This window comes from Squalius cephalus (assembly GCF_949319135.1).
Source record: "Squalius cephalus genome assembly, chromosome: 6".
NCBI classification, from domain to species: Eukaryota; Metazoa; Chordata; class Actinopteri; order Cypriniformes; family Leuciscidae; genus Squalius; species Squalius cephalus.
The window spans coordinates 13,875,003-13,898,974 of NC_137127.1; the positions used below are offsets into that span (position 1 = coordinate 13,875,003).

The 23,972-nt window shown below is 38.7% G+C and overlaps 3 protein-coding genes across 5 annotated transcripts; 1 reads left to right on the plus strand and 2 right to left on the minus strand.

Moving 5' to 3' along the window:
• Positions 1–1,528: 1,528 nt before the first annotated feature.
• On the minus strand, positions 1,529–7,734 carry cotl1 (coactosin-like F-actin binding protein 1). Its single transcript, XM_079873434.1, has 4 exons — positions 7,423–7,734; positions 7,019–7,101; positions 2,639–2,796; positions 1,529–2,437 (listed from the first exon to the last, which is right to left on the minus strand). The coding sequence occupies exons 1-4, from the start codon at positions 7,497–7,499 to the stop codon at positions 2,327–2,329; spliced, it is 429 nt and encodes a 142-aa protein (XP_079729560.1). The 5' UTR covers positions 7,500–7,734; the 3' UTR covers positions 1,529–2,326.
• On the plus strand, positions 3,460–13,657 carry klhl36 (kelch-like family member 36). 3 transcript variants are annotated; one of them, XM_079873427.1, is made up of 5 exons: positions 3,460–3,508; positions 8,684–8,769; positions 9,474–10,547; positions 11,714–11,871; positions 12,813–13,657. In XM_079873427.1, the coding sequence occupies exons 1-5, from the start codon at positions 3,475–3,477 to the stop codon at positions 13,393–13,395; spliced, it is 1,935 nt and encodes a 644-aa protein (XP_079729553.1). In that variant the 5' UTR covers positions 3,460–3,474; the 3' UTR covers positions 13,396–13,657. The 3 variants fall into 3 exon arrangements, with proteins under 3 accessions (XP_079729553.1, XP_079729555.1, XP_079729554.1); XM_079873429.1 differs by lacking the exon at positions 3,460–3,508 and adding an exon at positions 4,367–4,440; XM_079873428.1 differs by lacking the exon at positions 3,460–3,508 and adding an exon at positions 8,312–8,412.
• Positions 13,658–14,198: 541 nt separating this feature from the next.
• On the minus strand, positions 14,199–19,181 carry LOC307159809 (aldo-keto reductase family 1 member B1). The gene is made up of 10 exons (XM_079873433.1): positions 18,872–19,181; positions 18,129–18,299; positions 17,915–18,031; positions 16,340–16,417; positions 16,141–16,257; positions 15,640–15,752; positions 15,373–15,460; positions 15,208–15,291; positions 14,895–14,977; positions 14,199–14,469 (listed from the first exon to the last, which is right to left on the minus strand). The coding sequence occupies exons 1-10, from the start codon at positions 18,959–18,961 to the stop codon at positions 14,436–14,438; spliced, it is 975 nt and encodes a 324-aa protein (XP_079729559.1). The 5' UTR covers positions 18,962–19,181; the 3' UTR covers positions 14,199–14,435.
• Positions 19,182–23,972: the final 4,791 nt, after the last annotated feature.

A 23,972-nucleotide genomic window follows, 5' to 3' on the forward strand; every position in this document is an offset into this window, starting at 1 on the left:
GAAACTTGCTCTGACTTTAAATATATCAGTGCCATTGTTTTGTCTCAAGATGCACACCAGTAATGTTTTTTCTACTTAAATATCCTAATTGAACCAAGGCCTAATCCTGGTTTAGTCTAAGCCCTGTTTGTGCAACCAAGCCTAATGGCCGGTTTTACAGACAAGGTTTAAACCTAGTCCCAGACTAAAATGCATGTTTGAGTTGTTTTAACTGAAAGAAACTTACTCTGACATATCTTAAAATATGTCAGTGCCATTCTTTTGTCTCAAGATTTACATGGGTAATGTTTTTTTTTTTTTCTAAGGCACATTTATAAAAGCTACTTAAATGTTCTAATTGAACTAAGGCCTAATCCTGGCTTAATCTAAACCCTGTCTGTAAAACCAGGCCTAATTTTTTTAAATGTTAAAAGTGAAAATTCTAAATATGTTTGTTAAAACCATGATTTGAGCAAAAAAAAAATTCTAATATTATATGTATGTCTTGTCTGTCACCTTAATGCATCCTTGCTGAATAAAAGTATTCATTTCTTTAATCAAATAGTAATAAAATAAAGAAAAATAGTAACACTTTAGTTTAAGGTCCAATTAATTAGTTGCTTATTAGCATGAATATTTCTAGGATATTTGCTGTTTATTTATAAAGCACATACTAATGTCTTATTCTGCATGACCATATTCTACATCCCTCAATCCAATACCTAAACTTAACAACCATAACTATTAATAAACAAAAATTAGGTGTTTATTGAGGCAAAAGTGTTAATTAATAGTTAGTTAAAAGTGAGAATTGGACCCTAAGCTAAAGTGTGACTGAAAAAATTGTGAAAGAGCATGTGCAATAAAATATACATTATAAACAATACCAATGCATTTAATATATATATATATATATATATATATATATTTTTTTTTTATGTATTTAAAAAGTAAATGCACATCTCTCCTATCGTTCATGTCTATCACAACCAGTACATGCCAAACTTGGGCTTAGCAATACTTAGGTCTACTGACCCAATTTAACCAACTATTTACACAACACGAACACGCATATCTTCCACAGGCCCCAATTTCAGCGTCTACATTCCTGCCTCACGTCTTTCTGTGCTACCAAAACTCAGCGTCATAAAAGCAGCCTGGAAGAAGCTTATAGATTATGGATTAAGCAATTATGCAGTTGGGATCACATCTGTTGGACTAAACGCAAGGCAGGGAGAGTAAGAAGAAGGGAGGAGAAAAGATGAAAAGAGGTTACAACTGAGGGGGAAAGGGGGGTGGGAAATGTTTTTGGGGGGAGAGGAGAGACCATTATTGACAGGCTTTAGAGCAGAGCAGCTTGACCGCAGCGGTGGCCATGACAACCCCTGGGACTCCCCCATATGCCCCCTGGGATTGTTAGGATTCGTGCAGAGGAGCAGTGCCGTGCCAAGCGGCTTGCATTAGCGGGGCAGAGGCCAACCCACAGCACAATAACGTCAAAGAGTAGAGTATCGCAAACAGAGCAAAATATAACACACAAGGACAAGTCTTGAAAAAACAAACATTTTATTCTGACATGATTGCTTTTGTGACCATCATATTTTTTTGTCTTGGCTCGGGAGGCATTTTTATCATAAAGGAAGAACCACAGATTGTATTTTTTTAAATGTAAATAAAACCTACTTTAAAAAAAAAAAAAAAAGAAAAGAAAAAAAAGACAACATTTTTGGGTATTTTAATGTAATCCAAAATGAAGGCTACACTAGAGAAATGGCTGCTCCGCGGTTGGGTGGAGAGAAACAGCCAATCACAGCTACAGGATACTTTAAGACTCCACCCCCTGCATGCAAGTTAGCCAGTCACAGTGCAGTGTCTGCAAACACACACATACACAAATGCACACATTCCATGATGCCTTCCTCTCCATGGGAGATTGAGACAGTAAACACAGTGGTCTGTTTTAGAGGAGTCAGCAGGGAGATGAAGATTCATAATAAACCCCTTAAATAAAACAATGCTGGACTCGTATGCACTCCATTGATTATGGAAGCGTATCACAGTGATGACAACTTTGAGCCAAGACAGCATCCTCAGAAACTCTGATTACAGTTACAAAAATGCCCCTGAAAAAAAAAGAAAAAGATAACCCTCATAGCACTAGCAGAGATGACATTGAGATGATGCACAATACAGTAGATAAATCAACCATGCCCAGACTGGCAATAGGGGTGAGGTATGTATATTTGCGTTTGTCTGTGTGTGTATGTTTGTCTGTGTGTGCATGTGTACAAGATGACGTTTTCCCCTTCTTTCTGATTCCAACCCTATGGAAACCCGTCCCCAAGTTCTATTCGGCCTGGGCGTCGTAGTTGGCCCCGCCGGCCTTCTTCAGCTCATTGCGGAGGTAGTCTTCCTCCAGCTCCCGGGGATCACTGATCATAAACTCCTTGGCAAAGTTCTGCATGGAAAAAGGACAGCAAACACACTATGAGCGATGGAGGGACAGGACTTGAGATTGTTTGCATGAGCGCACCGATTTGTTTACAGTGAAAATGAACATTGTTATCTGCGCGTCTGGGTGTGTCAAATTTTGTAAATCTGAGTCGGAAAATTTGCATATGGCATGAGGGATGGCGTAAGAGAAAAGGAAAAAACCCACCTGCACGATGTCTTTTACCAGTGTCTTGTCAGTGCTAATCTTAGCTCTTTGCAGTCCGCTGATGTTCTCGCCAATCCAGGTGATGAGGGTGAACTTGGCACGCTTGCTCATGGCGTCGCCCGTCGTGATCCTCACGAAACCAAAGAGACGGGAGTCATCTGAGAGTCAGAGAGAAAGCAAGGAGGAACCTTAACAAGGAGGATGCATTTTCTTGAATATTGTTTGTTTCTTTTAGGACTGTCAATTGATTAAAAATATGAATCAAATTAAATACATAATTCAATTTGTCACAAACATATCAAAATTGGTTGAGAAAAGCCTCTAAATTAAGATAAGTCTGACCTTATTCTGGCAGACAAGAACAATATTGAATAGACACACAAAAAGTGTTTTTAGACGTCAATATTCTTTTTTGAAAAAGGTCGGTTTTTCTCCACAAATTAAAATTCCACACGATTATTTCCCCAATTAAAAAACCCAGCAAAATGAAGAACAATTACAACAGAATAATAACAGCACATACAATTTAAAAAAAATATATAGATTTATTAAAAAAAAAAAAAAATTATAATGTAAAAAATAAACCTATTTGAGTTTGATTTCATGTTGACTTTAATATTAAATGTGCTTCTTTAATGTCTCTAGTTTAGCTGAACTTTGTCTGTTAAATAACAAGGAAGAGCTTAGATTCAAACAAACACTGTCCCCATTGTAGCAAGTGTTTTGAATCTACACTATTTCATTGTTTTCTTTTCCAGAGAAAGAAGTCACAACATAAAACGTAATCTGAGAGCATCACGTGCGAGTGGTGGACGAGGCTGAGAAATTTAAGCTCTATGACATCACATGACACGAAAAACAAGGAACAGAGTAAGTGGGTGAGGAAAGGAGGTGATCTAGTTTACCGATAAGGATACCGATTATCTATTGATAAGGGTGTAATAATTCATCGGTAACACTCCCAGTCTCTCAGAGCTTAACAGCTGGCCACTTCCTCCCAAATGTGCTACAACTGCATTGCAGTGGCACTAGGACAAGATTCAAAGATAACATCAATTGCTCCTAACTCTGGCGTGCCTCTGTTTAGACACTGACAGTATCAGAGATAGCATTATACGGAAGAAAACACTTACTAAACCATTTATTTACATATTAATGATACACACCTTTGCACTTTGTTCTCTATGTATCTGTGAATATAGATCTGCTGAAACTCCTGCTTATCCCTAATAAGTATAGCAATAAATGTATATGTATATGTATGAATATATATATCAGGGCTGCACGATTATGACAAAAATCATAATTGTTGATTATTCCCTTGAATTGTAATCAATTATGATTACCACAATTTACATTGAATGATAGTTTGGCCATGGGACCCACATTTCCCCATGGTCATCAAGCCGCGACCCACCTTTTTAGGAATTATATAGGCCTATTATAATACATTTGTTTACACAAAAACTGTTGACACACACAAGTAGGCTACTGCCCCCCTTTACTTAATATACAAATAAATTGTAAGAATATGACTAATAGGCTACTGCTAAAATAAACAGTAGGCCTACGAGTTTAAGCTATTTAAATAGCAGTCCCAAACTAGTTTTTGTTAATACAATCTTGGTATGAGCCACCACAGTCATTTAAAAATACACAAAATAACCAATAAGTGGCATTATGTGGTTATGGAAACAACAGTTACCATGGTGATACACAATACTTACAAGAACTGTTAAAGTGAGTGCAGGCTACGAGCGCAGTATAACAACTGACAGGACATGAAATTTCGTTTTTCTGAGGTGAGAGACTTTTTTTTTTATTTCGTATCAAGTTATGAAAATAACGATAGAATAATGACACTGACATATAGCCTGACAACATCTCATCTGACCGCAGACACTGAATCTGGACAACGCGTTTATTTTCTAATTTAAAACGTAACGACGTTGCATGCTTGTAGTTTATTTTGCGCGTGCAGTTGAAGAGTGCGCGCTACTGCAGTTTAACGGCTGACAGGAAAGTCCGTTTTTCTGAGAGACTTTTTATTTCAGCATACACTTACGTCTCTGGTAGTTCCTATTGTGATGGGTTCTCTGAAGTAGTCGTGGTTCGCCTCTCACAGCGTAACATGCTCAAAACACCATGCAGAATAATGTAAGCGGCTGTTTTTTTGTTTGTTTGTTTTTTCGTAACGCGGCTTTGAACGATTACGTAATCGTGGCATCGGTAATCGTAATCGCGATTAGAAATTCGATTAATCGATTAATAGCCCTAATATATATATATATATATATATATATATATATATATATATATATATATATATATATATATATATATAGCCTACATATATAGCCTACAGTAGGCCTACATATAGCCTACAGTAGGCCTACATATAACTTAATTAAACAAACTCAGACAGATAGACAGCTAGACAGACAGACACGTTAGACAGATAGATAGACTTTCCTGGAAAACCAATGCCACGTGAATTCCCTTGGTACTACTTGAGACTGACAATATCTGGTTTTCTGTTGTTGATTAACTAGGCTTAAGGTTTAAGAAGCTAAGTCAGGGAACCATGGGTAATACTGTCAGTTGTATTTGGCACATTGACTGTTAAAGTTTCAAGAGCAAAGTGGATGGTGAATCGAAGTCACATTATAGAGACCTCTGCTGTATTTCAATAGAACTGAAACCTTAAACAAACCGCATTTAGGAAGTGAGCAGTGCTCATGAGTCAACATGCTAACAGTCAGCAGTGGGAAAGCATGAACTCTAGTAATAAAAAATAAAAAAAATGTGGCAATGATTCCATGCACTTTTACTTCCTCGTGCGTACGCAGGACATTTCTGAAGAACTCACTTCCAGAAAGTCAGTGTATTTGTGCTGACTACTACATGTGTACTCTATACTTCCAGTCTGCCAGGCTATGATGATGCAGCAAAAAGAAATATTTAAAATACTAAACTTGTTAGACATGACCTAAAACTCAAGCTTTATATATAATGATATACAAAATGTATTATTTTATTAATGTGACCCGCTCTATAATTTTTAGCCACTTTGACCCAAAAACCCATTTTGAGTTTGTGCACTACAGTAAAAAGCAAAGTTTAACATGAAAAATGAAGCAGAACACAAATGTAAGCAATGAAAAATCATATTCTTCACCCAGAGATTCACTATCACATAAAACCACATAATAAAGTTAGGATAACTCATTATGCTACTGACACTTCATGATACCTCTTAATAAAGCAGCAATCTTTTCATATTGTCCTGTCTACAACAGCTTTTTAGAGGGGATTGCAATGCTCATATACATAAAAGATTCTCCAACTACTCAAGAACCTACACCAATTATATTTATTGCTGGATAAAACAGTTTATGGGCAGCAGCTACAGCACAAATCACTTTTCTGTTTGGATTTAAAACATAAGTAAACGTCATGACTAAAGTTGTCACAAAGTATTCTCCAGCAAAAGAGCTTATTGTAACATGACACTGCTCCATTAAGGAAGACATCCTTGATCATCTGTCAGAGCACAATGGCAGAAGCCAAGCTATTGCAACACTTGTACAAGTTCACATCTGCTAGTGGCTACACATCTAGGCTACTCATGGAGACTGAACTGAGCACCACACCCAGATCTCTGTTCATTAAGGATGACAGAATGAGAGGCGAGAAATGACATCATTTCATTCTCTCTGTGGAGCTAGACAGTTATTTACAGTTATAAAAAATAATTCATGCAGTATAGTATACTAATTCACTGTAGCTTGTTAGATCCCCAAAACCACATTAAATTAGGTATCAAGTTGAATCTAATGAGTTCTGTTGATTAATCGATTACTAATACAAATGTGTTTAAAACCTCTCATTAAACATCTCACTGGTAGCTCGCCCTCTTGCCATGTCATCTAGGACAAATACAAAGCCATATTTGGTATGGTCTACCTTGGAATATAAAGTACTTCCTAACATGTGGTATGTAGAACTTAAAGTGACAGTGCACCCCAAAATTAAACCTCTGTCATAATTTACTCACAGTCATGTTTTTTTCAAACCTGAAAGAGTTTTTTTTTTCTTCTGTGAAACTCAAAAGGTAAGGTTAGAGCCTGTAAGACTCAGTCACCATTCACTTTCATTGCATCTTCTTTTGATTGTAAGTGAATGGTGACTGAGTCAACCCCTAATAAGGAAGTCATTAGGTTTGGAACAGCATGTGGTGAGTAAATTAGATTTGATTAAACTTTCATTTTTAGGGGGTGAGCTATCTCCTTAACTGATTTAATAATTAATTGCAGCTGCTTTCAAAAATACCTTAAGGTCCTCCCAACATAAAGCAGGTAAATAAGAAAATTAACTCACCTGTACACTGACTCTTGAATTCTTCGTAGTCGGACCCGTGACCAGCTGGTACAATAGTAGATCCGTCATACTTAAAAGATGCCCTTTAAACAGAAAATGTATATTTTAACTGTTGCCAAAACGATGGATGCGTCTCAAATTTTAGCAAGCTGCCTACCTAGACATTTTTGGGGGAAATGCTGCCTAGTTTCTAGGGTGCAGACTAGATTTTGAGACACTGCCCCTGGGTTAAAAGACCCAGCCCTACATGTTGCACCACATACATTCATGTCATCAAATCAATTAAAAACAGCGTTAAACGGTATCATTTGATAATTCAAATTGTTGAAACAATGTAACGAGTTTCGCCAGCACGCGCCAAACAGCAAAAATCTGGATGTGCAGCAAATCAAGGCTTCACTCACCAGCATATATCTGAGCCGTCGTCTCGCACCAGATTGTATGCTTCTCTGCAAGCCTCTTTGTCAATTCGCGTTGCCATTTCGACGATGCAAAGGAAGATAATGTAACTAAATGCAGAACAAAGCCGGGGGAATGAGAGAAATCGCAGATAAATCCCAAAGTGCGGCAGAGGTTGCTGCTGGTGGGACAGGGAGGTCTCTTCTCTCAGTGGGATGGAGAGGCAACTAAACTAATTTCACGACTCGATTCATTTCCTATTGCCTCTTAATGGGCGTTAGTGATATTTGTCTGTCAGGTTGCTGTTCCAGTGAATCAGAGAGCTTTTCACCTCCTAATGGCCAACCTGGGTATTGAGCTACATTAAATCCACCCAGTTCTGTTCTGTCATAACATTTGGTCTGAGTTACTCTGCCATCTTGTGGACCTGGGTTCATCCTGACGTTGCTCTTTTCGGTAATATTTGGATTAGGCTACAACGAGAAATACCATAGGTAATGGCATCAATAAATGTAAAATTTCACCCGAAAATAAAACATATTAAAAAATATTTATATAAAAATAAAAGTTTACAATTATTTGCATGGTTACAAGCATATCCCTTCCCTTGAAATTCTCATTCATAATAGAATTAATTTCAAAACAACATGCCTAGGCCTATTATCATGTTGCATAGCCTACATGATTGATAGGTAGATAGATAGATAGATAGATAGATAGATAGATAGATAGATAGATGGATAGATGGATGGATGGATGGATGGATGGATGGATGGATGGATAGATAGATAGATAGATAGAGTAGTAGTAGTATGTAGCCAGTACAGTCTGAATTTCTTCAGGGCGAAATTGAGCACACAAAAAAAACTTTTATTTTGAAATAAAGGTCAACACGGAAGAGAGAACTCAGCCTCACTGTGCCACGGTCAAAACTTGTTTATAGTCACGTACGGGTATTTAACTAGTAGTTAATACGGATAAAGAATGGAAAAATGGTAAAATAATATCTGCATTTGACTGTACGGTTGTTGTCTAAGATGCATCGATAAAATATGTAAAATTAAATTGAATATCAGTAAAACGTAATCACGAGTTATTGTGCATGTGTAAATGCCACTTTCCTTTTGTATTCAGCCTTTGTCTTTTTTACTTTGTCTTTTCCTGTTTTGAGCGTTATATAATTGTTTTATACATGGTTATATTTAATTACTCCCGATAATTTTTTCTTTCTTTTCTTTTTTTTTTTTTTTTTACGATATTTTGCAGAGAGTCCTATGGCAGGTGGTGACACAATGGACATTGGAAAGCAATCTCGTCTTTCACGTCCTCACAGAATAAGTGAATATTCAAAGGTATGCATAACAGTAGTGTTGTTATGGTTAACTAAAATGATTAAAATCATTTTCAATGATTGAAATAAAACTGCAATAAAATATAACTTAAAAATCTTAAATGAAAACTATCTGAAATAAGTTGAAGTACTAAAATGGCTAAAACTGATAAAAAAATAAAAACTAAATAGAAACATTAAAAAAATAATATGACTGAAGCTAAAATTAAAACAGAAAATCTAAAAATAAAAGCTAATTAAAAATATTAATAATTTCTATAATAGTATAGAAATAATAATAAAATAACTGATGCACCACTCTGTCATATTTTGTTTTTAGAAATAATAATTTTTCAATAATAATTAAAATTCATAATATGAAATAAACACTGATTGCATTATTACTTTTTTTTTCTTTTTATATTTAGTTAAAGGTAGTTAAAGGTAAGTTAATCGTCTGCTTTCACTCGAAATGAAGACTCCTGTTTATCAGTCTGCTAGAAAACTTTTGTATCCTTCAAGGAGTGGGCCTTCTTATGAGCTGATGGACCATGTTGATGTCACATGACTAGCTAACAAACCTTGTGCACACAGGTGTCAGTATAAAGTCTTAAAACACTGGGATGATAAGAATTGAGATAAGAAAAACTGCCCATTTTATTTGTCTTGAAAGTCTGTTACAAGTGTCTTGAAACTCACAAACTAACTAACTCTGATGCACAACAGGTGTATCGATGGGCAGACCAGGCTAACTACCTCCTTCAAGGGTTAAATGAGCAAAGACAGCATGGCCAGCTGTGTGATGTCGTTCTGGTGGCCGATGACCAGCGGATCCCTGCACATCGGGCTTTGCTTGCGGTGTCCAGCCCCTACTTCCAGGCGATGTTCACCCTGGGCATGCGAGAGGAACACGAGGCAGAGGTAGAGCTGGTGGGAGCCTCATACGTTGGTGTTAAAGCAGTAGTGGACTTCCTGTACAGCGGAGAGTTACCACTCGATGGTGGAAACATCGACTACGTCCTGGAAACGGCTCACTTGCTGCAGGTGTGGCGAGCTGTAGATTTCTGTTGCCAATATCTGGAGAAAGAGGTACGTGAGGACAACTACTTGTACCTTCAGGAGCTTGCCTTCCTTTATAGTCTGGACCGCCTGGATGCCTTCATAGACCGCTTTATTCTGGAGCATTTCACCACGCTTTCCGTCACATCCGAGTTCCTCCAAGACGTGCGGCTGCCCAAGCTTTGTGCTTACCTCGCAGATGAGCAGGTGCAGCACGAGAATGAGCAAGCTCTTCTGCAGGTCACCTTGCAGTGGTTGAGTCAAAGACCCGAACGTCTTGCGTTCGCCCAGCAGCTTCTCTCCAACATTCGCTTAGCTCTCATCCCGCCAGATGACCTCATAGGGCGCATATTGCCAGCCATACGTTCCCTGCTGCCTCCGGACGCAGGCTGTGAGGCATTAGTGGAGGAAGCAGTGGGCTACCACACGAGACTGAGCGCCCAACCTGTTCTCCAGACAACACGCACAGGCCTTCGAGGAGGTGTGGAGCGCCTGCTGTTGGTGGGAGGGGAGGTGTCTGAACGTGGAGAGGAGTTGAGTGCCGAGGTGTGCTGGCTGGATGAAGAAGCAGGAAAGTGGGTTGTCGAGACACAGCTGCCAGCTCAGAGGAGTCACCACTGCGTTGCAGTTTTGGGGGGATTTATCTTCACTGCAGGTGGGAGCTCCTCGCGGGACAATGGGGGAGATTCTGCAAGCAACTTGCTGTATCGATATGACCCCCGAAGCAACGTGTGGGTTAAGGTAATGAGCTTCACTCTGACAGTTTAAAAAGTCAGCAACATTTAAGTTTCAATAGCAGGGCTCCATCTATGGCTAATCACTCTTTATTTTCATATTTTTATTAATACATTTATTACTATTTATTATTTTTATGTGTTTATTACTACATAATTTTGTCTTCATCCAAACTCAAGAACAATGATTTATTGTCAAATGTGTACATTTATGGGATAAATAGAGAAGAAATGCTGAGAATTCTATTTGTGTGCTTGTGAAAGAAGTGTCTTTAGCTGCCTCTTGAAAAATGGCAGTGGTTTGGGTGGAAGTTGGCAGCTCATTACACCAGAGAGGAACAGAGAGGGTGAAAGTTTTGAAGAGTGACTTTGTGAAGGAACAACTAGACGTCGCTCATTCAGTGAACCTTAGCTGGTGGGAGGGAGTATAATCTTGTAGGAGAGAATTGAGGTAGGGAGGTCCTGATCCAGTGGTAGTTCTGAAAGCCCGTATTAAAGCCTTAAATTCGATTCTGGCCGCAAGGGAGTGAGAAGTGGTTAGTGGGAGGGATGCAGAGACCAGTGAGGAAAAGTGTGTAGGAGAGAGAACGGAGGTTACGGCGAAAGGTGACCAGAGGAGGATTCAGTGGTGAGCATGAAGGCAAAGTGACCGAGAACTGGTGAAAGAAGTGGTCAGAAAGATGTAGTGGACTTCTGAGATCTATCTTTTTGCCTGCTTTGCGAGTCGCAGTGGTGTGCTCTCTTGTGAAGTAAAACAAGGCTAGAACTGAGAGAAAATCAGTTGCTTGAGGTTTGTCTAGGTGGATGTTGAAGTCATCAAGAACTACACCAGCACGTCCAGCTCTTCCAGGAAGTTGCCTAGTTGACCTGATGGGCGGTAGATGGCAATAAGATGAAGTTTGGCAGGATCAGTAACAGTGATGATGGCATGATATTCAAATGATGTGTAATTGCAGGCAAAAGCCCATTTGGACGAGGGGTGTGTGGGAGAAAGTGAAATTGATGGAGAGTGAAGTCACAGTTATTACAGGACCTTTAATTTTATAGATATAATAATATAGATGAAGATATAAAATGACAAATTAAGTGTTAATTAAAATAATAATAATTAGCAAGCATGAGAAAAGTAGAGAATTGTTAGAATGTTAATCCGAGTGTTTTGCTGATCTGCAGGGTGCCCCTATGAACCAGCGGCGTGTGGATTTCTATCTGGGAACCATGGGAGACTGTCTTATAGCCGTTGGGGGACGCAATGATAGCGGTGCTTTGTCTTCTGTTGAAGTGTACCATCCTGTTGAGGACTACTGGGCCTATGTTGCAGGATTGCCCAGGTTGGTTGGGTTTTTTTGATACATTTTTTTTAAGTTTGCACCAGTTTATGTGGATATGTATTTTGAATCCACACTGTATACTGCTGTTCAAAAGTTTAGGGTCAGTAAGTTTTTTTTTTAAAGATTTGACTTTTCTATTCATCAAAGAATTTTTAATAAAAAAAAATTTTGGTTTTCACAAAACTATTAATCAGCACAACTGTTTTTCATCATTGATAATACATGTTTCTTGAGCAACAAATCAGCATATTTGAATAATTTCTGAAGGATCATGTGACACTGAAGACTGGAGTAATGATGCTGAAAATTCAGCTTTGTGTCACATGAATACATTACATTTTAAAATAGAAAATCAAATAAAAGCAGACTTTTTCAAACTGAATTCAATCGTACCGACACCAAATTTCTGAATGGTAGTGTACTTGGTACTGTCACAAATTAATAGCATGTCTTTTAATCACATTGGACTTTCTTTCCACTGTGGATTATAAACCTCACGCCACAAAAACAGTATCTTTCCATTTGCAACTGGCCTCATCAACACTGTTTCATACATGTTACATTAATCACACACTACTCAGTCAGCTATGCTGCACCTTCTTTTCTTTTGCACACATTACACTAATGTAAAGTTACATTTTAAAATAGTTGTCTATTTTTATTTATAATATTTTTATTCCTTGTTTTCTTATCATTTTTATGCACCTGTGCACCAGGACAAATTCCTTGTACATGTTGTACTTGGCAATAAAAGCTGATTCTGATTCTAAAGGTAATTTATTGGGGCTGACAAACTTTTGTGAAAATATTAATAAAGAAATACCATAAAAGTGGCTCAAATCTCATCCTTTCTCATGTTCAATTTAAAATAAAAAAAAGAAACTGTCACATGTTATTATTAAAACTTTTCTTTAAAAAACGTTTTTAATCTTCTTTCATAGATTCACATATGGTCATGCTGGGACTATTCTCAAGGGCATCGTCTACATCTCTGGGGGTCATGATTACCAGATCGGCCCGTACAGACGTGACATGCTAAGTTATGACCCTAAAACTGCAGACACGTGGACGGAACGACAGGCCATGATCTTGGCGCGAGGCTGGCACTCTATGGCGTCTCTGGTGGACAGAATCTATGTCATCGGGGGCAGTGATGACCATGAGGACAGCATGGAGCGTTTTGACGTGTTGGGAGTGGAGGCCTTTGACCCGCAGACTGATCAATGGACCAAGATAGCCCCTCTCAGGTACCCTAACAGTGAGGCAGGGGTGGCGGTCTTGGATGGAAAGATCTATGTACTGGGAGGGTACACCTGGGAGGCCATGGACTTTTCTCAGGGCACTCAAGTGTTTTGTCCAGACAAGGGCCAGTGGGTCTTGGGTCCAAATCTACCGAAGCACATTGCTGGAGCTTCGGCGTGTGTGTGCCTTGTCAGACCCCAGCAAACCAATAGTATAGAGGGTCATACCTCAGGACACACAGAGAGAGACAAACAGAATTCCAGCCAACAGCAACACAGGTGATTGTTTGGGGCACTTATTGGATTCAAAAAAGTGATCTGAAGAACACTTTCATGAGAGTATTGACTTTCTGAATGTAGGTTGACATAAGCCTGATGCCATTGGCTGCCTCTCAGATCCTTTTAAAAAGAGGTCAGCAGGAGATACTGTGATATGTTAGACTATGAATTGAAGTTGAAAAGCACAAACTAATATTGTAGTTTTTGTTACAAGCTTTTTTGGAGTTCTCAGTTACAATTAAAACACCCTGAAGTGACCATTTTACATGACTTTTTCCACCGTTTTTTTTTTTTTTTTTTGTGTGAAATTTTCATTTTTTGATTTTAAGTACAATATTATTCAAAAGTTTGGAGTCAGTAAGATTTAAAAATAATAATAATAATAATAATAATTACTACTTTAATTCAGACCTAGAGAAATAAACTTTAATTGTTACAAAATATTTGTTTCAAATAAATGCTGGTATTTTGAAATGTCTATTCATCAAAGAATGCTGAAAACATTTATCTTGAATTCTGCAAAAAGTATTAAGCTGCACAACTGTTTTCAAATGATCACCAAACTGGCATATAAAATGATTTCTGAAGGGTCATGTGACATTGAAAACTGGAGTAATGGCTGCTAAAATTGACCTTTGCCATCACAGGAATAAATTACATTTTAGAATATATTCAAATAGAAACATGTTCTTTTAAATAGTAATAATCACAATATTACTGTTTTAACAGTATTTTAGATCAAATAAATGCAGCTTTGGTGAACATAAGAGACTTATTTCAAAAATATAAAACAGACCCCACACTTTTGAATGGTAGTGTATGCCTTGATGCTTTATTTTAAACTAATGAAGTTACAGTAATGACATCTGTGAGTGTTTTTCAAAAATATTTTATTCCAGTGCCTTAAAATGTTGTCGTTTATCTATACACATATGAATACCTGAACCTAACTATCAAAAACAGTATCTTCTTTACTCCAACCTCCAGAAGTCCTTGGTCACTTTTCTCTAGGTGGGTTCTTAATCATCCAAGACTAACAGCAATTCACTTGAAGGGGTAGAAGGGATGTGGTTCCAATCTGAGGAGCAATAACACTATCCAGTTAACTGCTTGCTAGACATGTTTGTTTACAGTATTTAGTAAGTATACAGTGAATTCTCTGTATGAACAAAATACCCACATTATCATCTATTTGCCAAAATGCAGTATACTACAGTCACTGCATGCGACATTGTATCCCACAATGCAATGCATTTAATGTGACCTTCCATTTCCAAAAGAACTGATTGGAAGGAATATCAGCTGCATTTTTAACATCTCCTTCTTGATTACCCAAGTTAAGACATTTTTACACAAAATTGTTTAAATGCCAAATAAAAGTTTTTATTTTTGAAACTATAAACATGTAACACTACTGTACACCTACTGTTTTAGAAGTGTTTACAGTTTCATATTGCATGGTTTTTACATACAATTTTTTAAAAGTAGAATAACATATCTTACTGTGTAATGATGCAGGCCCTCCAGCCTCGATTCAGAGACCTTAGAGCATTCATATCCTCTTCATCCAGAGTGAAATCGAAGATCTGCACACAGACACATAATAGGGATAGTAATTACAATAGTTAATAGTTTTACAGTATTTAAAATACACCCTCATTTTGATCAAAATGTGACTGGAAAATGTCAAATTACAAGAAATTGTTATTAGGCCATCTCTTTTTCACTTAATATTTTGCTTAGATGAAAGTTCAAAGTTACAGTTGACATCATTTGGAGGAAATTGTAATATTGGAATAAATATTCAGAAGTTTACCTTTGTGTTCTCTAAAATGTGGTGGGGTTTCAAACTCTTCGGGATCACTACAATGCTCTGTTGAATTTGATACCTCAATAGAACCTGCAGGACAATCAAATACAACATTAAAACCCAAAAAGAGAAAAGTGGATTACGATACTTGTAATCGTAGAAAGGTATTACCTGTCCAGGGGTCCGTCTGTGCTTCTTGGCAATATCCCCGACCACAGGATCCTCCAGTAATGTCCTGGGATCCGTATCTCCTCTTTGGCTGCAGAGGTAAGGAAATTAATAAAGAATTGTATAAAATATCATCTGATGTTTAGGTTATAACCTTTAAGAAATGTTTTTAATGGACTCATCATTCCCACCCTTCTCATTTGCTTTGATAAGATTTAGACCTGACTCGTGTTTAAATTGTCTTTGTACACTTAGCTAGTTTAAACTTACTATTCTAAAGGTCTCCCAGGTGAGCCAAATGGACTGTAGGCTGTTAAAGCAATGTTCTTAGACTTACAGTAGTCAATCAAATCAGACTGAACCAGGTAAGGATGAAGCTCCACCTGTAAAACAAACAGCTATTTACAATGTTGTTGTTGTTGAATATGTATCATGCCTGTATTATTTATTGACTCATAGTTCCTTATTTAAAGGTGCGTCACGTCAGAGTTACTGTAATTGAGATTCCTACTTAAAGCGTTTACATCCTCTTAAAACTTGAAATTATAGCTTGTAAACTCAGAATTATCTGAGAGCTCCGACTTGTACCATGTGATCGCTGACATGACCACAGCAGATTCATTTAGTCGTTTTGAGTCCGAGGACATGAACAACTCCGAGTAGAAAGTCATGTGTTGTGTCATCTCTTAATTATTTACGACATTGCGTGAACATAGCAAATCCAAACCTTTGATCTACAACTTGGTAGACAATCATATGATGTACATGCACCTGATTAACAGCAGGTGGGATTTTGGCCACGTATAGCAATCTCTCTAATTGCTCGATTGTGAAGTTAGACACACCAATACTTTTCACCTTTCCTGTGGCTTTCAGAGCTTCCATTCCCTGAAAGAGACGGCAGCACACTCATCATTAGCAACGTTTTTACATTATATGCTGAGTGTTTAGCATTAGCGGTTAGCATTACCTTCCAGACATCAACATAGTCAATGTCAGTTGTGAGCATCTTTCCATCCTTTTCTGGGAAAAGCTCATCGCCCATTTTCTGTAATTTATTATAAAGCAAACAATAAGTATATTTTAACTTGAATACAAGAAATAAGTTCATTTGTAGATTAAAAATGTAACGGATGCTAAGGCTACATAATTAAAGTTGGTTTTTTTGTTTTTTTGATAACTGTGAAAAACTGAACACTCCATGTTTGGGAGGCTACTAATACATTTGATGTTGATCTTGATATTCATGTAGAGAGGTAAAAAGCTATTTGGGCACTTAAATCACACTTAAAATGGATGAATGACATTTATTATACTCTATATTGCCAAAAGTTTTGGGACATCTGCCTTTACATGCACATGGACTTTAATGACATCCCATTCTTAATCCGCAGGGTTTAATATGGAGTTGGCCCACCCTTTGCAGCTTTAACAGCTTCAACTCTTCTGGAAAGACTTTCAACAAGGTTTAGGAGTGTGTTTATTGGGAATTTTTTACCATTCTTCTAGATTCGCATTTGTGAGGTCAGACACTGATATGTTTGACTAGAAGGCCTGGCTCGCAGTCTCCGCTCTAATTCATCCCAAAGATGCTCTATCGGGTTGAGGTCAGGACTCTGTGCAGGCCAGTCAAGTTCCTCCACACCAAACTCGCTCATCCATGTATTTATGGACCTTGCTTTGTGCACTGGTGCGCAGTCATGTTGAAACAGGAAGGGGCCCACAAAGTTTTTTTGGGGGACAAAGTCCCACACAGGACAAACATTTTCAAAAATTCCTTTCACTGGAACTAAGCCCAACCCCTGAAAAACAACCCCACACCATAATCCCCCCTCCACCAAACTTTACACTTGGCACAATGCAGTCAGGCAAGTACCGTTCTCCTAGCAACCGCCAAACACAGACTCCTCCATCGGATTGCCAAATAGAGAAGCGTGAAGAGTCCAGTGATGGCGTGCCTTAAGTTGCACCACTGCATCTGACATTTGCATTGCACTTGGTGATGTAGCCTGAGGCTTGGATGCAGCTGCTTGGCCATGGAAACCCATTCCATGAAGCTCTCTACGCACTGTTCTTGTGTAAATCTGAAGGCCACAAAAAGGTTGGAGGTCTGCTAATGACTCTGCAGAAGGTTGGTGACTTCTGCACACTGTGCGCCTCAGCATGCGCTGACTCTGCTCTGTGATTTTACGTGGCCCACCACTTCTTGGCTGAGTTGTTGTTGCTCCCAATTGCTCAGACTTTGTTATACTACCACTAACAGCTGACAGAGGTAGTGAGGAAATTTTACTAATGGACTTATGGCTCTTTTGAGAGCGACCCATACTTTCACAAATGTTTGTAGAAGCAGTCTGCATCCCTAGGTGATTGATTTTATACAACTGTGGCATGGAATTGATTGGAACACCTAAATTCAATGATTTGGAGGGGTGTCCCAATACTTTTGGCAATGTAGTGTATATATGAATCAAATGCATTGATATAAATTATTTTTAAGTGTGACTTAAATGTCCAAGAATTTTGAGGTCACTGATTCTTGTATTACCTTAAGTCCTACTGGAAAGTGAATTAGGTAGAGGTCCAGGTAGTCTAGCTGAAGGTCATTTAAAGATTTATTTAAGCAAACTGGAATGTCTTCAGAAGCATGGTGAGTGCACCACAGCTGGAAAAAGAAAGGCATCGTTATTGCATGTATGATGTTTTTGCTCCTTTTAAATGTGTCTATTTCACCTTAGATCACCAACATAACTTAAACCTACTTTACTGACTATGAACATGTCTTGGCGTCTGATGATGCCCTGCTGTATCTTTGACTGGATGGCCTTCCCCACCTCTGTCTCATTCCGGTAGCTGTAGGCTGTATCTATATGCCGATATCCAGCAGCGATTGCTGCCTCAACTGCCCTTTGACACATATCTGGGCCAGTGGCCTGTTTACCATGTTGTAAAACATTAAAACATTGCTAGTTTCTGTTGCATAAGATTATGCAATTATTACAGGATTAAACATTACAAGATGGCTGTCCTTTGGTCCTGAAAAAGTGTAATGCATATGTGGGTAATGAAATCACAAAATTAAAACAAGGGGAAAAAATCTAACAAAATTAAAAGATACAGGGAAATTAATAATTACATTTATAACAATAATAACAACAACACACAAGCATATATTACACACACACACATATGGGAGATGGGACAATTTGTCATGATGGAAACCTGTCATTGAATAGCCTATTATTATTGTTTATAATTAAAAATAAACCAACATAAAAATTACTGCTGGCATTTGTGGAACAAAACTTGTAGTTCTTGTAGTTTTCCATATAACTTCCCAATGTGACAACTAGACCTTGTAATGTCCCCTTCCCCCTATTCAGGTAAATCTGAATGCTCATCTAAGAGTCATTTCAATGTAATAAAAAGTTTCCAGATTGATCTGAATTTATCCTATATATATATATGTAGTTAGTATGAGGCCATTATAGAAATGGAATGCTACCTCTGGCTTCCATGTTCCAAGTCCCAGTAGTGGCATGCGTGTGCCATCATTTAGTTCAATCGTCCTAGGTTGTCCGGCTCTCTCCTCCATGTAAGTGCAATGAATAGCAGCTAAGTGGACTGACTTGTCTTTCCTGTCCTTTTCCTCTCTCTATATTTCTAGCTCATATCTTCCTCTTTGCAGTTTAAGCAGACCTGCCTTCTCTTTATCTTTGCAGTTAATCATTGAACTTGACAAGGAGTGTGTCAGTAGTGTGTATGTGCGTGAGTGCAGATAATTTACCACTATTGTTCCTGTACGTATGTTTCCTATGGGCTTTTGGCACAATTGTGTGAAGGTGACCTTAGAGCTCATGTGACCCTGTGTTACTTCCTCGTGTGTGAGAGTATGTGTGTGTGTACTTGTTTAACCTACATTGTGAGGATCAAATGTCCTCACAAGGATAGTAAAACCTGAGATCACCTACATTGTGGATTACCAGCAGTCCCCACAAGGGAAATGGATTATTAAACATACTAAACGATGCTTATTCGAACATGTAAAAATGCAAAACGTTTTCTGTGATGGGTAGGTTTAGAGGAAGAGGTAGGGTTAGGGGATAGAAAATACAGTTTGTACAGTATAAAAATCATTACGTCTGTGGAAAGTACTCGCAAAAATACTGAAACCTATATTTAAAGGGTTTTCACCTTTCACCTTTAATTACCTTTTAAAAAGGTATAAAAAAGAGCAAAGCTTTGTATTCTGCGATTCGTGCATCAAACACTCGAGGGCAGCACACTGACACAAAAGCATTTCAATCTGCCCAAATCATTCCTGCAACAGATTTTGATTTGTCTAAGAAACCTTAAAAAACTTAGTCAACCATACAGGGATTTCTCACAAATCCACCTGATTGTCACATCTTGAGGAAGTAAGAGAGTGTAAAAATAATAATAAAAAAGTCTCTTTCCACCCTTTCCAAAAATCCACCTCCTCTAATCTATTTGTAGGCTATAGCAATCCTTAAGGCACACTATGCAGTTTCCGTTTTTCTCAAACAGCGACCCCTAGAGTCGCTGTGGAGTACTTGTATTTAACGTTACTGTCGTAAATGCCACTCACGCAGAGCCGTCTCTGCACTCTTCCGACCGCGCTTTCTTCGTTTTCTTCGTCGAGTCTGCCATGATTCACGTGAAATGTGTGCTAGTGTCTTCCATAGAAGATGTCTTCATATGTTGATGATGTATGTGACATCGTGCCATAAAGCAAGTCGTGATTCTCGCGAGATTTGTCGGGGCGCCACCTCTCAAACTTGCATTGCTGTTTTTTTTACTTTTTAGAGTATCGTACCCCCTAAGGCTTTTAACATCCTTCTGTGTCACACCTTTTTCAGTAAGGGGCAATATTTGCCCCCTTAAATAGATTTTTCCAGTGCATTTTTTACCTTTATAAATTCCTTCATAAATAATGCTTTAAATAATAAAAAAAAAATGTTCAATAGAGAAATATGCAATGATGGTAAAAAACGAAGTGATGCTTTTAAATATTAAATTAAAACTGCCATTAGGTGGCGGCAAGTCACTGTCTTTATGAGTGAGTCATCGAGTCATTCATTCATTCAGTAACGAAGCAAGTGGCTGTAATTATGAATGAATCATTGAAGCATTGACTCTCACGATTTGTTCAAAGCCGCGGATTCATTCACAAACTCTGCTGTGGCTTTTGTGGAGCTGTTATTTTGTTGAAAAAAATAGTGACAATACATGTTTAAAATTAACATCACTTAATATTAATACCTTTCGTTTGTTGAACTGATGTGTAAAATCAATGTCACATTTGCAATCGTGTGGATATTCAATTAATGTGATTAACATTAAACACAAAAAAATGTTTTACATGAACTGCATTAGATTAAACTGAGAAGGGTCATGGCACTTGCATATTGTCGTCCTACTGTTAGTTTAGCTGCTTCTATTGTTCTCATTTGTAAGTCGCTTTGGATAAAAGTGTCTGCTAAATGAATAAAATGTAAATGTAAACACAGGAACTCACACAGGGTATGTTTTTGTATCGAAATTTACGAGTTTAAATTTTAAATCGATCTCTATGGACAATCAGTGTCTATATGTGTGACCCCTGGATCACAAAACCAGTCATAAATCGCACGGGTAAATTTCTGGCAATAGCCAACAATACATTGTATGGGTCAAAATTATCGATTTTTCTTTTATATCAAAAATCATTAGGATATTAAGTAAAGATCATGTTCCATGAAGATATTTTGTAAATTTCCTACCGTAAATATATAAAACATTTATTTCTGTGAGTGAATGCAGCACAATCGTGAACATAAATGAACAACTTTAAAGGTGATTTTCTCAATGTTTAGATTTTTTTGCACCCTCAGATTCCAGATTTTCATATAGTTGTATCTCGGCCAAATATTGTCCTATCCTAACAAACCATACATCAATGGAAAGCTTATTTATTCAACTTTCAAGTGATGTATAAATCACATGACCATGTGACTGGTTTTGTGGTCCAGGGTCACATTTGTTCTTCATGCTAGTAAGTGCTAAATCCCCAATTTTACAAAGGTAGGCTACATGGTCGAGAACGGCAGTAGGTTATAGCGCGATTAGCCAAGGCAGAATTGTTGAGTGAATGCAGTCTGTTTTGCCTACAACAGATGAGGTAATTTGATCGGATGTCATGTATTTACAGCATTTTACCTGCTAGAAATACATGCTCAATTTTAATGTTATTTTAAGGTGGGGTAGAATAAAATGATACCCCCAAGGAATAGGGCAGAGCGGTGCACAACCTAACGCTGGGCTAGTTGTAACACCCTTGTTTTAAATACTTCCACACATGCTAGCATGACGAAACTTATCAACATATCAACACTCTTTAGAGAAAAAATTGCGCCAAATTCAAATCTTTGGAAGATACCAAGGTATCCGGCACGGACACCACCGTCTCCGACACAGACACCAACGTCTCCGGCACGGATAAGTAAAGTCTCCGGAAAGGACACCACCGTCTCTGGCACGGACACCAATGTCTCTGGCATGTCTCCACCGTCTCCGGCACGAACACCAACGACTCCGGCACGGACACCACCATCGACGGCACGGACACCACCGTCTACGGACACCAACGTCTCTGGCACGGACACCGGCACGGACACCACCGTCTCCGGCACAAACACCACAGTCTCCGGAACGTACACCAAAGTTTCCGGCACGGACACCATCGTCTCCGGCACAGACACCAACGTCTCCGGCACGGACATCACCGTCTCCGGCACGGACACCACCGTCTCCGGCACGTCTTCGCCGTCTCCGGCACGGACACCAACGTCTCTGGCACGTCTCCGGCACGGACACCACCATCTCCGCAACAGACACCACTCACTGTCTCCGGCACGGACACCAACGTCTCTGGTATGGACACCAATGTCTCCACCGTCGTCTCACCATCGCCTCTGGCACGGACACCAATGTCTCCACGGACTCCACCGTCTCTGGAAAGGACACCACCATCTCCGGCACGGACACCAATGTCTCCGGCACAGACACCACCGTCTCGAATTATAAAAATCAAATTATTGATATAAAAAATTGACATTGTTACTAGTAGCAATTCAATTGTTGATATCAAGAATAGACACTTCAACTAGTGACAATTGAATTCTTGATATCAAAAATAAAGGATTTACTAGTAAGAATTGTATTTCTGATATGTGAATTCATTCAGAATTTCAACTAGTAAGTAATCAATTGTTGATATCAACAATTGAATTTGAATGACAGTCTATGGTGACAGACACACACTCACACACACACACACACACACACACACACACACACACACACACACACACACACACACACACATACATTTACACACATATACAGACATTTTAAAACGTACCTAGTGTAGAATCTTATATCATCGTCAGAAGCAGCAAATCGCCCCAAACAAAAAAAATCTTTGACTGACTGACAACTCCTCCACCTGTCTCATTAGTCGGTCCACCTTTTTATGGAGATCTTCGGTCTGATACAGTGCATTATCAACTGCTGCGGGTTCTGGAACTGAACAATAATCATGTGCCAGATAATGGGCATCCATTGGCACAGGAACCTTATTCACTTGAGTGTAAACCTCCCTTTTTTGCCATACCCCAGTGCACCTTGGTTCAGCAACGGAGTAGCCGTTCCACTGGAATAAGGTTTGTACAGCTCCCTTTCGCAGGAAGCGACGCCCAATAGGGGTCAATGGCTCAATCAGATCATCACTTTTAAAGTTACGACTGCAGACCCTTGAATGAGATGTGATGTTAAATCTCTCACGTCGAATGTTGTGAATCCACTCTCTGCGTGTTTCTTCGTCAACAGGAAAAGTGTGAAAACTCAGTATAGAGTTAAAGGGATACTTCACCGTTTTTTCATATTAAACTATGTTATTCCCTTAACTAAGACGAGTTGATACATACCTCTCTCGTCTCAGTGCGTGCACTCAATCGCTCTGGTGCGTGGCGACACTTTGATAGCACTTAGCTTAGCCCAGTTCATTCATTAGGACCCAAACAGAGATGAAGCTAGAAGCGACCAAACACCTCCACGTTTTCCCTATTTAAATACAGTTACACGAGTAGTTACACGACCAAGTATGGTGACACAAAATAAAACGTGGCACTTTTCTAAGCGGGTAAAAAGGATAACTATAATGTATGGTGGAATAGCACTTGGGAGCACTTCGACTCGGCGCAGTAAAATGTCACTCCTGAAAAATCCTCTCCCCCTCTCCCTCTCACTTCTGTCATTAGAACCAACATGACTTTTTATTGCGCCGAGTCGAACTAACGTTACTCCCAAAAGTGCTATTCCGCCATACATTATAGTTATCCTTTTTAACCCGCTTAGAAAAACGCCACGTTTTATTTTGTGCCACCATATTGGTCGTGTAACTATATTTAAATGGGGAAAATGTGGAGGTGTTTGGTCGCTTCTAGCTTCATCTCTGTTTGGGTCCTAATGAATGAACTGGGCTAAGCTAAGTGCTATCAAAGTGTCGCGGCGCGCCAGAGCGATTGAGTGCACGCACTGAGACG